The following is an 18,167-nucleotide window of genomic DNA, read 5'->3' as shown; positions in this document are numbered from 1 at the left end:
CTCATTTAAATTTGGCAGACGAGTTGCGGGAGACTCCAAATAGGTGTCCCGATGCAGCTTGTCAGATTGAGACCTCAAGATTGTGCCAGGGCAACCGACAGCAGTGGCTTAGATTATTTTTGTGGGGCCTAGACTCCTGCTCTTCCAGGGCCCACAAAAGTAATAGGCACTTAACTTTAGCAGGCCTCTTCGGTTCCTTCGTTTGTGGAAATGGTGAGAATGTGCATTAGGTGCAGACTCTGACCAGCTCCAATCTAAAATGGCAATCGGGGTCAACTGGTGGGCGGTAAGGCTACCAATCCCATTTTGAGGCCATTATCGCCCGTTATCACCAGGCAAAGGCAGTGAAAATCCACCCCCTAGACACCCAGTGGAATTTCTCCAGTTCTTTCTGTGAGACATCTCCCCTTGTTCCTTTTACTTGTGGTTGCGCACTGTTGTGATGTCATCCCAGTTCTAGCAATGAAGTTAAAGTCTTAATGAGACTCAGCCATGTGATTTTCCTTATTTCATGAAGGACTTAACCTAATGTATGTTAAGGATATACCTCGGCCAATAATGAGAATGACCCTGTTGAAAGCAAGTCAAACTAGTGGGAATGAGGAATTAAAGGAAATTAGTATTAGTAAAAAAATAATGCTGGAGAAATTAATGGGACTGAAAGCCGATAAATCCCCAGGGCCTGATAATCTGCATCCCAGAGTACTAAAAAAGGTAGCCATGGAAATAATGGATGCATTAGTTGTCATCTTCCAAAATTTTATAGATTGTGGAACGGTTCCTGCAGATTGGAGGATGGCAAATATAACCCCACAATTTAAAAAAGGAGGGAGCTATAGACCGGTTAGCCTAACATCAGTAGTAGGGAAAATGCTAGAATCTATTATAAAGGATGTGATAACAGGACACTTAGAAAATATCAACGGGATTAGACAAAGTCAACATGGATTTATGAAAGGGAAATCATGTTTGACAAACCTACTGGAGTTTTGTGAGGATGTAACTGGTAGAATAGATAAGGGAGAACCAGTGAATGTGGTTTATTTGGATTTTCAGAAGGCGTTTGATAAAGTCCCACATAAGAGGTTAGTGTGCAAAATTAAAGCACATGGGATTGGTGGTAATATACTGGCATGGATTGAAAATTGGTTAACAGACAGGAAATAGAGAGTAAGAATAAATGGGTCTTTTTCGGGGTGGCAGGCAGTGACCAGTGGGGTACCGCAGGGATCAGTGCTTGGGCCCCAACTATTCACAATATATATCAATGATTTGGATGAGGGAACCAAATGGAATATTTCCAAATTTGCTGATGACACAAAACTAGGTGGGATCGTGAGTTATGAGGAGGATGCAAAAAGGCTTCAAGGCGATTTAGACAAGTTGAGTGAGTGGGCAAATACATGGGAGGTGCAGTATAATGTGGATAAATGTGAAGTTATCCACCTCGGAAGGAAAATCAGAAAGGCAGAGTATTATTTAAATGGTGATAGATTGGGGAATGTTGATGTACAAAGGGACCTGGATGTCCTTGTACACCAGTCACTGAAAGCAAACATGCAGGTGCAGCAAGCAGTGAGGAAGGCAAATGGTATGTTGGCCTTCATTGCAAGAGGATTTGAGTACAGGAGCAATGATGTCTTACTGCAGTTATACAGAGCCTTAGTGAGACCACACCTGAAGAATTGTGTACAGTTTTGGTCTCCTCACCTAAGAAAGGATATACTTGCCCTAGAGGGACTGCAGTGAAGATTCACCAGACTGATTCCTGAGATGACAGGACTGTCATATGAGGAAAGATTGGGTCGACTCGGCCTGTATTCACTCGAGTTTAGAAGAATGAGAGGGAATCTCATTGAAACATATAAAATTCTGACAGGGCTAGACAGACTGGATGCAGGGAGGATGTTTCCCCTGGCTGGGGGGTCCAGGATACGGGGTAGGACATTTAGGACTGAGATGAGGAGAAATTTCTTCACTCAGAGGGTGGTGAACCTGTAGAATTCTCTACCACAGAAGGCTGCGGAGTCCAAGTCACTGAATATATTTAAGAAGGAGCTAGATAGATTTCTAGACACAAAAGGCATCAAGGGGTATGGGGAGAGAGCAAGAATATGGTATTGAGATAGAGGATCAGCCATGATCATATTGAATGGCGCAGCAGGCTCGAATGGCAGAATGGCCTACTCCTGCTCTTATTTTCTATGTTTCTATGTTTAATTTAACTATATGGGCAAAGTGCAGAAGTCATGGAATTTGCTCGTGGAAGCCACTCAAAAATTGTCTAATTTGTTTGGCAGTCCGTGTTCCACACACAAGTCAATGGGAAAGAAAGTTGGTTCCTCTTTAAAGCAACGTGAATTAAAAGTTGTGTCATTTACATTCCCAGCATGGTGGTGTCTCTCAGGCTTTCTCTATGACGCAGTTATTGATGAGGACATATTTGGCAGAGGAGATAGTCCGGGCTTCCTGATTCAAAGCCGCTGATATTTAAGAAAAAGTTTCCAAAATTATTAAAAATTGGAATTGAGAATCCTCATTGTTTTCGGCAAATCGTCATTTCTGTAACAGGCAGCAAGTTAGTGCAGTCACTGTTGTTAGGTAGGCAAATGCGGCAATCAGTTTGCGCACAGCAAGGTTCCACAAAGAACAATAATGTAAATAAGCAGTTAATATGTTTTGGTCGTGTTTATTGGTCCAGTGATTGGGGGTCCAGAAATCGCAGGGGTGGGGGATTGGGGTGTTTGAAGGATGGAGATTGGGGGTTGAGGGAGGAAGCAGGGAGATTGGGGGCCGGGAGCGGGAGAGATTGACCTTTGGGGCCAGGAGACCGGGAGTCGAGGCCAGGACCGGGGGAGATCGAGAGTCGGGAGATCGGGTGTTGGGGCCAGGAGATTGGGGGTCGGGGCGGGAGATCGGGGGTCGGGACCAGGAGATCATGAGTCGAGGCCAGGAGGTCAGGGCCGGGAGATTGTGAGACAGGGCTGGGAGATCGGGGATCAAGGGTCGGGGCCGGGAGCAGGAAAGATTGGGAGTCGGGGCCGGGAGGTCAGGCTGGGAGATCGGGGCCTGGAGATCGTGAGACAGGGCCGGGAGATCGGGGATCGAGGGTCGGGACCGGTAGCAGGGCAGATCAGGGGTTGGGGCCAGGAGCGGGATAGATTGGGAGTCGGGGCCGGGAAATCGGAAGTCGGAGCTGGGAAATCAAGGGTTGGGGCTGGGAGCGGGTGAGATCAGGGGCCAGAAGAAGGGGAGAACAGAGGTCGGAGCTGGGAGGGCGGTTGTTGGGGCCAGGAGCGGGGTTGTTCAGAGGTCAGGAGATCTGGGGTCGGAGCTGGGAGCAGGGGAATCAGGGTTCGGGGCTGGTAATGGCAGCGATGGAGTGGGGGGGGTGCAGCATCGATTAGCTCCTTTAATGTGGGTTGGGAGGAGCACTCCTGCTCCTCCCGGATCCGCATTTAAGTAAGTTACTTACTTTTCACGGTTGGGCCTAGTAGGCGTACCCAAGGCCTGGTTTCCTTGAGTGCACTGTTGCTGGCTGCCTCAGGGCAAACCAATCCTGGAGAAGCGGGCTCAAACAGGCCCCTTATTTGCATATGCGAAGAGTCTAACGCCTGTTTCAGGCGTGGGTAAAGGACGCATATTTTTAGTTCTCACCCAATATGGCAGGCGGCGCAGTTCCAGCCAGAAATGAGCGCACGCTTCCTGTCCACCATATTGGGGCCTTAGTAGCCCGAGAAGTCCCTCAAAAGCAGGTGGTTTGCAAATCAATTTCTAGGCCAACACCTCCAACAATGCAGTACTCCCTCAGTACTGTTCAGGAATTTGAGCCTAGATTATGTGCTTAAATCCCTGGAATGGGGCTTGAACCCACAACCTTTTGACTCTAGAGGCATGAGATTTACCACTAGGCCACCAAGCTAGAAATAGCCCTATTAGTCCTAAAACTAGTGAGCTATTGTGTTCATATGGCTGGTTGTATAGGAACAATGTTCATCCTGAGTCTATAAATATTACGTTAAAAAAGTAATATTTCCTTTACTTCATTGCTGTGCTTCTCTTTTCCTTGTGACTCCTCGGTGCTGTTTTCTACTCTTTATTTTACTCCCCACTGCCAATCCAGTTGTTAGCTGGACCTGCCTAACGTAAATTGTATTCGACTTTCAATTGTCGTCTTTTTGTGGCTTACCATCACTCTGCTGTCACATCCTCAGTGCCTTTGGCTGATTGGAATGGAGTGTATGTCCCTTAGTCGTTGATACTTTGATACAGCAGAAACAGAAAGAAAAGGGATTACAGGCCAAGTAGCAATGGCTTGGTCTTGATGGCCCAGCCATGTCTGTATTGGTATAATTTCAGTGATATCTGCTATATGCTGAATAACTATCTGGAATCACTGTCCCCTGACAGCAGTAGGGATGCATAATTATGAATACTTCACAGAAGTGTGTGTGTTCAGTAGATACAGATGAGGAAGGCCATTCTTAGCTCCCCCAACTAGATAGAGCTTATAGTCCCCCGATCACAGCAGGGCCGATTCCCCGACTGGGTGCTCCCGCCCGCAACTCAATTTTCCTTGCTTCTTAGGAGGGGTGGAAATCTGGCTAATCCGGGTTCTGCTGAAAAGTAGACCGCCTCCTCCACGCACCAGAATTAAGGTGGAATTTCAGGGCTTGGGCCTTTTCGGTGCTGGCTACGCTCAGGAAATGGGGCTTCCATTAAGGTGAGATCGCTATTTTCAGGAGGGAGGATGGGTGATCACAATGTCACTGAGGCCCCTGCTACGTACAGGATTGTTGGTAAGCCTCCTAATCCCAAAAGGAGAAACGCATTCGACTTTATATTCTGAACAGTGAGCGTAAAATGGTTTTGAAGAGTACAGTATCTCCTTTGAGCCTGCCTTCATTAACCTGGCTGATAGGTGCAGCTTTTAGAAATTGAGATGGATTAATCTTCGTTCCACGTTTGTGCGATTGTCACACTGAACTGCTGAACTAATCACACTGACACTGAGGCTGAGTTGCCCAACTGCTTTGGTCTCCCATTTGGCTCTGACTGCTGAGCTTTCAAAAGAGTTCAGGCAAACTCTGATATTTGATTTAATATTACTTATAATGCTTGCCGCACTCTGCCCTGCAGGGACTCAGTAAAGTTTACCCATTCGACCAATTTGGTTCCCTTTAGTGCTGCAATGACAATGAAAGAAATGTGCCAGTTGTAATCTAACTGTGATCCATTGGTGCAATCCACTGAGCCAGCACTGGGAGGATCCCTAACGCCTCTCCCTCCCCAACCCGGTCATTATAGATTGAGGCACTATGGAGGATGGTGTCATCTGAGAAAAGTTCCTACATTACAACAGTGACTACACTTCAAAGTACTTAATTGGCTTTGAAATGCTTTGGGACATCCTGAGGCCATGAAAGGTGCTATATGAATGTAAGTCTTTGTTTCTATTCATTCTTTCTTTAATCTACAAATAGAAACAACAAAGGGAGCAGAGAGGTTGTATTAAAAATAAAACATAAAGGGAAATATACACATTAGAAAAAAGACACGCATTAAGGCGTGGGTGCAGGCATTCATAAATGAGTATGGTGAGATAATTATAAGGAATCGGCAGAATTGCTTAATTAATATGTTGCTTCGGTATTTGCAAAGGAGAGTGAAAGAAGTCTTCAAGGACTTGTGGAGGAGCAAGTGCAAGATACACCAATAGATAGATGGATTAAAAAGGAAATAGTTGTTAAAGGGCTGAGAACGCTAAGAGGTACTAAATCTCCAGATCCAGATGTTTTGAATGCTAGAATACTGAAGCAGGTCAGTGGACAGGCAGCAAAGAGAACATAGGAATTGCTGGATGAAAAAAGACCAAGATCACATGATACAATGATGATGGAGTTGTTGACCAATGAAAGAAATCAATCTCTATCAATTAGTCTGTAATAGACCAAAACACAAGGTGAGGAAAACCCCAGTGATGGAGAGCTTTGGGAACCATAGGCCCAAAGTCATCTGTTCCTCCAAAGCTACACTTACCACATATCATGTCTCAAATTACTCACACACCGGATCCCAACATGTTATTTTCTGAAAGAAACCTATCTAATTTCCATTTTAAATTAATCAGTAGTAACTGCTTCCCTCCTCTCCCTAGGGATTTACAGTGATTTTTCAGAAGTCAATTTTAAAAGGGAATAGCGCCAAAATGCTCCAGTGTGGCACATGTTATACACTTCATTCAAAAAAAAGGAAAGGGCAACTATCAACTAGTTAGCCGTATTCAGAAACATTACTGATGTCCATAGTTAGAGATAAAATAAATGAACACAAGGAGGGTTATTTAATTTTTCTTCTAGTTCGTTGTCATTACATATTAGATAGGTCGCCCACCCATATATTGTTCAAAGAATACTGTTTGCATCTGGTGAAGGAAAAACGATCACAAGGACTAAGTCCCAGCGAGAGCCTCGGTCTTCGGGTCCTGATCGAGCTTTAGGCGCTGAATCTGGGGACAGACTTTCAGTTTAGGGCTGCCGATACCATGCTGCTAGTAAGTGTAGGTGTCTGTCTGTGGGGCCCACAGAACGAAAGGGCAAGGAGGGAGTGGAATCAAGTCAATAAGAGAGGTCAGGACCATGAGAGAAAGAAAGAGAGAGAAAGAATGAAAAGGAGTTCAATCTCCTTGCAACCTGAGGTAAGAAAGAAGAAAGAAAGACTTGCATTTTTATAGTGCCCTTCACAACTTCAGGACATCCCAAAGCACTTTACAGCCAATGAAGTACTTTTGAAGTGTAGTCACTGTTGTAATGTAGGAAATGCAGCAGCCAATTTGCGCACAGCAAGCTCCCGTGAACAGCAATGTAATAATGATCAGATTATCTGTTTTTGGTGGTGTTGATTGAGGGACAAATATTGGCTGGGACACCAGGAAGAACTCCACTGCCCTTCTTCAAAATAGTACCGTGGGATCTTTTACATCCACCTGAGAGAGCAGACGGGGCCTCGGTTTAACATCTCATCCGAACGATGGCACTTCTGACAGTGCGGCACTCTCTCAGTACTGCATTGGAGTGTCAGCCTAGATTATGTGCTCAGGTCTCTGGAGTGGGACTTGAATCCACTACCTTTTAACTCTGAAGGCAAGAGGGCTACCAACTGAGCCATGGCTAACAATCCTATCTCACTTTAGGATCAGGGAACGGTTCCCTCTCCTTCTGTTAAAGGGGATGCATTACTGCATGAGAGAGAGTGTGGGAGAATGCAAAAGAATGAGTGAGTGCGTGAGAGAGGATGAGTGTGATTGTGAGAATAAGTAAATGTGAGACTGAGTGTGAGAGAGTAATTGAATATGAATAAAAGCGATGAGTTACTGAGTGAGAGGGAGTCAGTGAGTGAGAGCACGAATGAATGAATGAGCGAGTGAGGGAAAGTGTGAATGAGTAAGTAATTGAGTAAAAGACTGAGTGAAAGATTGAGAGAGTGAGTTGAGTGAGAGAGTAAGTTTATATGAGAGTAAAGAGTGAACGTGAGAGAGTTTGTTACTAAGTGAGAGTGAGTGAATATGAGAGTAACCAAGTGAGTGAGAGAATTTGAGTGAGTGAATAAGAGTGTGAGGGAGTGTGAATCAGTGAAAGAGTGAGTGTGAGTCAGTGAATGAGTGTTAGTGAACATGAGAGAGTGTGTGTCGGTGAGTGAGCGTGGGAGAATGCGTCAGTAAGTGAGTGGTACTAAGAGTAATAATCCAGGGAACATCCTGCAGCAGGCTCTGATCTCAGCGTTCGCCTTCTCACCCATTCCACTCACCCTCCTGCAGAGGCTGGGGTGGGAGAAGGAGACGATGAGTTCAGTTCTTAGAGACTGTAAGTACAACTCAACTACTGCGATATTATGCAAGACTTCATGAAAGCATGAAAAGCTCGTTTCTGACTTGTCGTACAGCTCCTATACTTAAATAACATTGGTGTATCAAGACCTTGATAATCGTTCATTGTCATTTACTCTTGTCTTAACTTTTGCTTATCATTTTGTCAACTTTTTATATTAACTATTGCAAACATGCCTTTTTAGAATTGTACATGTGCAAGTTTGACACCAGACTAAGTAGTGGTATTTAGTAGCATCATCTAGTAAAATGTAACCCCAAATCCAACCTTTGCACGGGGCCCCCACAAGGCAAACACAAACACCGCCCCTGGCTCTTGCTACTATTTGCAACTTCAAATAATATTGAATATTGTATGTGTAATTGGACAGATACATGTATTAGGCACTGTACAGTATATTCCTGGGAGGGCAATACTTTGAGTGACAGAAGGTGAGATTTAAAACTATAAGATATTGAGGAAATGGTTTGAAATAGATAACTCAAATACAATGGTTAAACGATCAATAGGAGAACTCAATGATCAAAAGTAGTTTGGACGTCTTCTGTTAGTGAACAAGTTAGAAAGACCATACAAGGTGCCCCCCCACCAAGGGCGGCTGGTTAAAGGTACTAACTGATGCAGCGACAACCAGTACCGACCAGAAGCAGGTACATGACCACTAAGTCACTTGATCATTCAATCCACGAGCAACAAGTAGAGAATGTGATTGCACTAGTTAGTTGATTAACATTGTAGAATTTTACAGCACAGAAGGAGGCCATTCGGTCCATCATGCCTGTGCCAGCTCTTTGAAAGAGCTATCCAATTAGTACCACTCCCCTGTTCTTTTCCCATAGCACTGCAATTTTTTTCCTTTTCAAGTATATATCCAATTCCCTTTTGAAATTCACTATTGAATCTGCTTCCATCACCCTTCCAAGCAGTGCATTCCACATCATAACAACTCGCTGCGTAAAAAAATGTCTCCTCCTCTCCCCTCTCGTTCTTTTGCCAATTATCTTAAATCTGTGTCCTCCGGTTACTGACCTTCCAACCAGTGGAAACAGTTTCACTCTTTGTATGAAAAAGAACTTCCTGATAGCAGTCTTAAAGTTACCTTTACTAGTTTGAGCACGTCTATTTCTACTTCTGCAGTTTAATTTGAAGTAATATTCTATACTAACTTCCTCAATACCCTTAACAATCTTATTTACCTCTATGAGGTCACCTCTCAGATGCTTCCTTTTCAGGCTGAAGAGCCCAAGTCTCTCCAGTCTTTCCTTATGACTCAGGCCCCTGACTCGGGGGATCAGCCTTGTGGCTCCTCTCTGCACTGCCTCCAGTACTTGAATGTCTCTCTTGTTTCTTGACAACTAGCAGTCTGACTAGTGCTTGATCATTATTTCCTCTGACCAATATTCTACTGTTTTGGCTATGTAGTTCAGCATCCAATTGGCTTTGTTGATTGTTGCTCTCCAGTCCATTAATTGGACGGGGTTAGCATCAAATCTACTAAGATTCCTAGGTCTCTTTCAGCTTCTTCCTTGGCTATTTGAACATGATATATACTTGTCGTCTATTTTTCCTTCCTATGTCTAGCACTTTACATTGTCTGTATTAAAGTTCAAATGCCATTTTCTTCCAACTTACATATTTTGTCCAACCCATGTCAATAAATGAGGTAAGAGACAGTATCAAGCTAAAAGAAAAGGCTTACACAAATACAAGGAAAAGTTCAAATCCAGCAGCCTGCGAGAACTATTAAAAGCAGCAAAGGGATACAAAGTAATAAGAGGTTCCAAAATGGGAATATGAGAAAAAACTTGCAAGGGATATCAAAGCTAACAGCAAAAGTTTTTACCAATATATTAAGAGAAAGAGAATGATAAAGAGGAATATAGGCAGATGCATGTGAGACTATAATGGACAATAAGAAAATGGCTGACTTAAATTAATATTTTGAATCCTATTTCACAATGGAGGGAGAGAACAAAATATCAGTGGTACAAGAAACCTAAAAGTAATTTAAAGAGAGGAACTTAATTGATTTACTATGAGTAATAAAATGATAATGGAGAAAATAACAGGACTTAAGATAGTCAAATCTCCAGGATCTGATGGTTTCCACCCAGGGTATTAAAAGAAATAGGTGAAGAAATTGCAGATATGTTATTCATAATTTTCCAAAGCTTTCTAGATTCAGGAGTTGTGCCTTTGGATTGCAAAATTATAAATGTCACTCCATTATTTAAGGAGGGAGGGAAAAACCAGGTAACTACAGACCTGTCAGTTTAACACCAGTTGTGGGGAAGTTACTGGAATCTATCATCAGACACAGAGTGACTGAGCACTTGGACGAGTACGAGCTGATCAAAGAGAACCAGCATAGATTTGTGAAGGGTAGGTTATGTCTGATTAATCTGGTTGAATTTTTTGAGGTCATTAACATTGCGGATAGAGGAGTGTCTATGGTTATTATCTATATGGACTTCCAGAAAGCATTTGATTAGGTTCTGCACAAGAGATTATTAAAAATTGGGGGTAATCTTGTAACATGGGTCAATAATTGTTTACGAGGCAAGAGACAGGGAGTAGGGATAAAGGGAATGTTCTCTGATTGTGACAAGTGGTGTTCCCCAGGGATCTGTTCTAGGGCCTCAGCTTTTCACCATATATATCAATGACTTGGATGAACTTGAATTCTAGATGAATTACTAGATTGATTCCTGGCATGAGAGGGCTGTCCTAAGAAGAGAGATTAAGTAAAATGGGCCTATACTCTCTGGAGTTTAGAAGAATGAGAGGTCATCTCAATGAAACCTATAAGTTTCTGAGGGGGCTTGACAGGGTAGATGCTGAGAAGTTGTTTCCCCTGGCTGGGGGGGTCTAGAACTATGGGACGTTGTCTCAGGATAAGGGGTCGGCCATTTAAGACTGAGATGAGGAGAAATTTCTTCACTCAGAGGGTTGTGAATCTTTGGAATTCTGTACCCCAGAAGGCTGTGGATACTGAGTTATTGAGTATATTCAAGGCTGAGTTAGATAGATTTTTGGACTCTAGGGGAACCAAGGGACATGGGGATCGGGCGGGAGAGTGGAGTTGAGGCCAATGATCAGCCATGATCTTATTGAATGGCAGAGCAGGCTCAAGGGGCCATATGGCCTACTCCTGCTCCTATTTCTTATATTTCTTATGTTTCTTTTGAAGGAATAGAGTTGTATATCCAAGTTTGCAGATGACACCAATTAGGAGGCACAATGTGTTGTGTAGATGGAAGCAGAAAGTTACAAAGGAACATAGACAGACTAAGTTAATGTGCAAAACCATGGCAGATGGAGTGTAATGTGGGAAAGCCATCCACTTTGGATCAAAGAAAAATAAATTGGAATAATAACTTAATGCTGCGAGACTAGGAGCTGTGAAGGAGCAAAAGGATTAAGGTATCCCTATACCCAAAACACTAAACACTAGTGCACAGGTACAAAGAGCAATCAAAAAGCCTAATGGAATATTGGTCTTCATCTCAAGAAGACTGGAATACAAAAGTGAAAAAGTTATGCTTCAGTTGTACAGAGCCTTAGTCAGACCCCATCTCATGTACTGTGTTCAGTTCTGGGCACCGCACCTCAGGAAGGATAAATTGACCTTGGTGGGAGTACAGCACAGATTCACCAGAATTATGCCAGGGCTTAAAGGGTTAAATTATGATGACAGATTGCATAAACTTGGCTTGTATTCTCTTGAATTTAGAAGCTTGAGCAGTGATCTACTTGAGGTGTTCAAATTGATAAAAGAATTCGCTAGGGCAGATACAGAGAAATGATTTCCTCTGGTGTGGATTTCAGAACAAGGGGGCACAATCTTAAAATTAGAGCTAGGCCATTCAGGAATGAAATCAGGAAGCACTTCTTTTCGGACAAAGGGTAATGAAAATTTTAAGACTGAGATTGCTAGATTTTTATTAGATAAGGGTATCAAGGGATATAAAACAAAGGTGGGTAAATGGAGTTGAGGTACAGATCAGCCATGATTGAATTGAATGGCGGAGCAGGCTCAAGGGGCTGAATGGCCTACTCCTGTTCCTATGCTCTGTCATTTCTGAGCCATCTCCTCCAATTCCACTGTCCCTCCTAGTTTGGTATCATGTAGAAATCTGACCACTTTGTAGTGAGCTTATATTGCTCAAAGTCACTGAATGGAGGTACAATACATATCCACTTTATAATATTTAAATGCAAGTTGCAAAACATTTGATTACATTGTTATATGTTGTCAGGATGCTTTCAAATGTACTTTGTACTAAACTAAACTACAGCCCATATTTGTTGACAGGTTCTAAGTTTGGTGGAGTTGGTGAACTGGACAACATGTATGACAACATTGGCAAGCGGTTGAATGAAACCCTGAGGCAACGTAGACATGCAAAAGATGACTACTACAACATTGAGGTGCTCTTGGGAGTGGATGACTCCGTGGTGCGGTTCCATGGGAAAGAACATGTCCAGAACTACCTCTTGACCCTAATGAATATAGTAGGTGTCTGTAGTGTGTTACAATGTTTACGAAATCTCTGAAACTAGACAAAAAATTGGGCACTCCTGTAAGCACTACAACAGCCTGCATAGCATTCAAGATCATCTTGGAAGTTGGATTTACTAGTTATCTCCTGGGATGTTAGGTGGTATTTACGACACAAGGGAATTAGTCATGATTCAGAAATCTTTTACAGGTCTTTTTCTTTTTTACAAATGGAGAACTTTTTCTGCCATTTTCAGAAGCCGTATTTAATTTTTTCCCTTAGTTAAAGGATAGGAATTCACATTATTAAATATAACTCCACAAAATATAACTCCACAATTTTGCCTTAAGTGATGGCTGGCTCAGTGGTCGCAGTCTTACCTCTAAATCAGAAAGTCATGGGTTCAAGCCCTACTCCAAAACTTAAGCACATAATCTAGACTGACATAGTGAGGGAATCCAAGTTCTTTCTTTTATAAGAGTCAGTAAATATAGTAAATTTTACAGCAACATTTTAAAATCTTTTGTGAAAGTGAGTATCATGCTTTTTCATTCTTTATCCTGCTTTGAATCACCATTTAACCATGCTTGTTTACAGGAGGAGGCCATTCAACCCGTCTTATTTGTGCTGGGTCTTTGCAAGAGCTAGGTGTCAGTTGTGTCTCAGTGGTAGCCCTCTTGCCTCTGAGTCAGAAGGTTGTGGGTTCAAGTCCCTCTCCAGAGACTTGAGCACATAATGCTAGGCTGACACTTCAGTGCTGCACTGTTGGAGGTGCCATCTCTCAGATAAGATGTTAAACCTAAGATGTCTGCCCTTGTAGGTGAACGTAAAGGATCCCAAGGTGCTTTTTGAAGAAGTTTGGGGGATCCTTCTGATGTCCCGGCCAACATTTATCCCTCAACCAATATCTAAAACAGATTATCTGGTCATTTATTTCTTTGTTGTTTGTGGGAGCTTGCTATGCACAAATTAGCTGCTGCATTTCCTACATTACAAAAAAAGTATTTAATTGGCTGTAAAGCACTTAGTGACGTCATGAGGTCATGAAAGGCGCTATATAAGTACAAGTCTTTCTTTCTGGAATGACAGGAAAGAAAGGAGAGACACAAGTGCAGGAAAAGACTGAAGTTCAGGTACCTGGGGAGAGAGATTACAAAGTTTTGCATACAGGGAGGGAGAGAGAAAACAGTTCAGAGCTATAGACATTTACAGCACACAGGACTCGTTGCTCCTGTGCCAGCTGTTTCCTAGATCAAGTCAAAACTAATCCCACTGCCCCGCTCTCTCCCCGTAGCCCTGTTTCTTCCTCTGCTTCAAATATTTATCCAGCTTTCCCTTAAAAGATACAACAATCTCTGCCTCAACTCCACACAGCAAACCATTTCATGCTTCAAGATCTGTGTAAAGAAATTTCTTCGAATCTCTTAGTGACAATTTTAAATTGATGAACCCTTGTGAATGACCCCCACCCAGAGGAAATAGTCTTTCCCTATTCAAAATCCTTCATAATTTAAAAAAACCTCTTCAACCTCCTCCAAGCCTTCTCTACTCCAGCAGAAACAGTCCCAAGATCAAGGTTGTCCAGAGAAAAGTTCACGTAAAAGAGAAAAATTCACATATGCAGGGAGAAAAAGATAAAAGTTGAGAGTTCAGTCTCATATAAAAGAGATTTCAGACACACTGAGGAGAGAGTTGTTCAAACAATTGGAGAGAGAAACATTCAGACACAAGGAGAGAGAAAAACTCAGACATGAGGAAAGAAAACTCAAATATATAGGACGATATAGTAAAGGAGAAGCACAGGCTTAACAGGAGAGAGAAACAGAGACACATAGGGAGAAGGGAGAGAAAATGGCAAAGAGAGATACAGAGGGACTTTCAGCCACAGTGATAGACACAGAACCACACAGAGGTTGAGGACTGTGACAGTGCATAGCAAGGTCAGGGACAGTGAGGAGCAATGCTTAGGTAGTGGTGGCAGTGAATGTTGAAGCTGTGAAGTAGGGGACTGCGACAGTGAGCAGCAAGGTTAGGGGCTGTTGCAATGAGCAATGAAGTAGGGACTGAAACAGTGAGCAGCAAGGTTAGGTGGCAGCAGCAGTAAGCATTCAGGTCAGGGACTGCAGCATTGGATGGTCAAGTCAGGAGCTGCAGCAGTGAGAGGCAAGGTCGGGGGCTATGGCAGTGTGCAGTGGGGCCATGTTAGTGGCAGCAGTGGGCAGCGAGTCGGGGACTGTGATAGTGAGCAGTGAGGTCAGGGACTGTGAGGTTGGGGGCTGAGGCGAGGAGCAGCGATGTTGGTGAGTACACCAGGAAATGCAAAGTTAGGGGCTGCAGCAGGGAGTAGCAAAGTCGGGGAACAGTGAGGTACTAGGAGGCAGGAAAGGCCGGGATCAGAATTAGCAGACGAAGAAGCATAAGTCCATGGGCAGGAGGAGAAGTCCAGTGAAAGAGGGAAAGGCTTCTTCAGTGAGAGAGATTAAGGACTGCGGCAGTGAGGAGCAAGGCTGAGGTATTTGCAGCAATGAGTGGTGAGCCTGGGGAGTGCGACAGTGAGCAGCAAGGTTGGAGGCTGTAGCAGTGAGCAGTGATGCGAGGCATTGCAAAGATCAGAAGTAGCAGGAAGGGAAGCATAAGACCATGGGCCAAAGAGAGAAATGGCTTCTTCAGTGAGAGAGATTCAGGGGAGGCTGGTGTGTTTATATGGAGAAGTGGAGAGAAGAGGGTGAAAGAGAGGGCAACAGAGAAAGACAACTTCAGGGATTGGTGAGAGGGAGAACTAAGTACGAGGAACAGTTTGATGGGAAGTACTCAAGGGGAAGAAGGATGCAGTCAGGAGAAGCAGCTGTGGAGGCTGGGTTAGATGCATAAGATGTACATTTTGAGACAACATGAAACATTTTTCTTCAAAGATTCCCATGCATTGCTTTCCCTCCATCTGCGTAAGTAGCCAGTACAGCTGTGAGTAAGTAGAATGTTTTCATTTTCCAGCTATAACCACGGTACAGATGAGGGGAATCAAAGCCTTTGGACCCAAAAATCCTTGGACGCACTGACGAAATGTCCTCGTATATCGGGTGTTGGAGACCTGGCGAAGATAGAAATTCAAGCGGGTCTCAGAAATGCCAGATCTCCAGCACTGAAGACTTGTAGCAGCCTATTTGTGTGGGGCCCTGTGTTGGGCAGGACATCTGTCCATCCCATACAGGGCTCCTGATGTCAGAGGAGGGGTGGCCGAAGGGTCTCCTTTTCCACGGCAGAAATTTCCTTGTCCCACGCCTCTCTTCCGCTCAGCGATCTGAGTGTCAGGAAGAACCCAGCAAACAGATGACCTTAGGGGCAGAAGTGGGGCCCCTCCAGAATCTCCAGGCTGAGGTCCTGGCCAGGGAGAACCCAGAAATGCTTTCTTGATCGGCCCTCTTAGTGACTTATAGTAAGCTCCTGTCAAAGGATGCTCCATGCTGGCTGTTGCCTTACAAAAGAGTCAACCAGATTTGATTCTGGAGAGAGAAGGGATTGAGGGATACATTGAGAAGGAATTGAGGGATACATTGAGAAGGGATTGAGAGATGGAGGGTGAATCAAGAAAGGATTGAGAGATTAAGGGATGTATTGAGAAGAGATTGAAGGATATATTGAACAGGGATTAAAGGATGTATTGAGAAGGGTTTGAATGATTAAGAGTTAAATTGAGAAGGATTGAGAGATGGAGGGATGCATTGAGAATGGATTGAGGGATACATTGAAAGGTAAATAGGTGGGGATGATCGGTCAAAAAAAGAAAGAGATGTGTTGGGCCTAGTGGCCTTTCCCAGGTGAAAATAGTTCTTATGTTCTTATGATGACTTCTTGGTGGTAGAATGTCAAGAGCGCTTTTGTAGAGGGGAGGCTGTTGCAGCCTCTGAAGCTGTCTCTCATTCTCAGCACTGATGCCTCCCTTGTTGGATAGTGCACCCAATTAGAAAACAGGTAGCTGCAGCGAGCATGGACATCTGTTCAGCCCTCCTGGCATAAAAACAGTTGGAACTGAATGCAATTCAGCACCTACCTCCAGCTTTCACTCCAAAACAGGAAGGGTTCCTGCAGATGGAAATCATCATGGTCATCTGACAGGATGGAATGTAACACAGGAAGCAGGGAATTCCCCCCTTACTGGCCAGCACATAGACACGTGAAATGATTTCCAAATCTATATTCTGTTAGTATTTTGCAATCAGCAAAAGGGCCTACTTTTTTTGGAAAATTGGAATTTTGGGATCCTGGAATGACAAGTGCAATACATATTCGAACAACAGCTTAGATTGATGACATTTTGATCTTACTATTTTTGGTTGCTAGGTACAAATCCAGACATGTTAATTAAATACAGCCTGTTTAGCACAGCATACAAGGGCTTTAGCATCTCCTCTCATGTGGTATGTTTTCAATCATCCATCTTAGATCTGACCTTGTTAAAAATAGTTACACAAAAATAGTCTTAGGATTTTTCTTTCTTTTAAGATTTTCTTTTCTAAATTGATTTTAGGCCTCAGCAGAAACTAATTGCCCTCCCCATTCTGTCTCTGCTGACCCAGCTCAATTCAAAACATTAACGCTGGGTTTATCAGCTCACATAGAAATAGTACTTAAAAGGAAACCATGAAACCTGTATAATGTTTGGTGAGTTTTTATTATCTGTCCTTCAAATGATATTGTTCAGATCCCATCTGATCTGGTCATCTTAATCACAGGAAGGATATAAATTGTATTGCTCTTCAGAGGTGCAGGAAATCTGGGCTTGTTTTCTGTAGAAAAGAGACTTTGAGGTGATCAAAGTGAGTTTTCAAGTTTATGATGAGAATTGACAAAGTTTTTCCAGGCTAATTGCTCACTATGGTGACAGGTCCAAATACCAAGGGGGCACCAGTTAAACGTGAGGTGGTTAGAAGTAGGAAAGGAATTTAATGGAATTCTAGTTCTTCAATTTTAAGTGTAACTTAGAATCATAGGCCCTGTTTTTATCCACCGGCCAGCGGGAATAATGTGTAGGAGGGGTTAAAATGTAAAAATTCTGCCTCCCGGCTCCAACTTGCCGCCTTCCTGGCCGTTTAAATTTTTACTGCCCCGAATCAGGCCATTCACGAGGCTCTGGTAAAAGGCAGACGGGGGCCTAATTAACATTCAAAAGTTGCAGCCCGATGACATTATCGGTGCTGCGACGTAAAATTAATGTATTGTCGGGAGAGAACCGCACTGTCAGTTACCCAGCAGCAGATCCAAGGCAGGAAGCGCGACTGGCCAAGGTAAGTATATAAAAGTCTGCTCCTTTTAGAACTACTTGTGCGCCAGGAGGAGCAGGAGTCCTCCCCAGCCCCGGCCTCCCCCCTGATATCACTGGAACCCCTGATCCTCAATCTCCAGCAAAGCCCTCCTTCCACTGACTGCTGAGAACCGTCCCCACGAGTTACCGGCTGCAGTCTCCTGAGGCGGTAGAATCTTACAGCACAGAAGGAGACCATTCGTACCATTGTGCCTGTGCCGGCTCTTTGAATGAGCTATCCAATTGGTCCCTCTCCCCAGCTTTTTCCCTATAGCCCTGCAAATTTTTCTTCTAATCCAATTCCCTTTCAAAAGTTACTACTGTATCTGCTTCCACTGCCGTTTCATGCAGTGCATTCCAGATCACAACAACTCACTGCATAAAAAAATTTCTCCTCATCTCCCCCTGGTTCTTTTGCCAATTATCTTAAATCTGTGTCCTCTGGTTACTGACTCATCTGCCAGTGGAAACAGTTTCTCC

At 43.6% G+C, this 18,167-nt stretch overlaps 1 protein-coding gene across 2 annotated transcripts in view; it reads left to right on the top strand.

Moving 5' to 3' along the window:
• Window positions 1-18,167, top strand: part of LOC137321156 (A disintegrin and metalloproteinase with thrombospondin motifs 3-like) — a 299,698-nt gene that overhangs the window by 158,296 nt on the left and 123,235 nt on the right. For both annotated transcript variants that reach the window (XR_010962726.1, XM_067983405.1), the window contains exon 5: window positions 12,202-12,401. Coding sequence is in view for 1 of the 2 variants with exons in the window: in XM_067983405.1 (XP_067839506.1) it covers window positions 12,202-12,401 (200 nt within the window). In the remaining variant the exon portion in view is untranslated. The remainder of the gene's footprint in view (window positions 1-12,201; window positions 12,402-18,167) is intronic.

Source organism: Heptranchias perlo, chromosome 4 (assembly GCF_035084215.1).
Source record: "Heptranchias perlo isolate sHepPer1 chromosome 4, sHepPer1.hap1, whole genome shotgun sequence".
Lineage (NCBI taxonomy): Eukaryota > Metazoa > Chordata > Chondrichthyes > Hexanchiformes > Hexanchidae > Heptranchias > Heptranchias perlo.
This window is presented reverse-complemented; position numbering and strand designations above follow the sequence as displayed.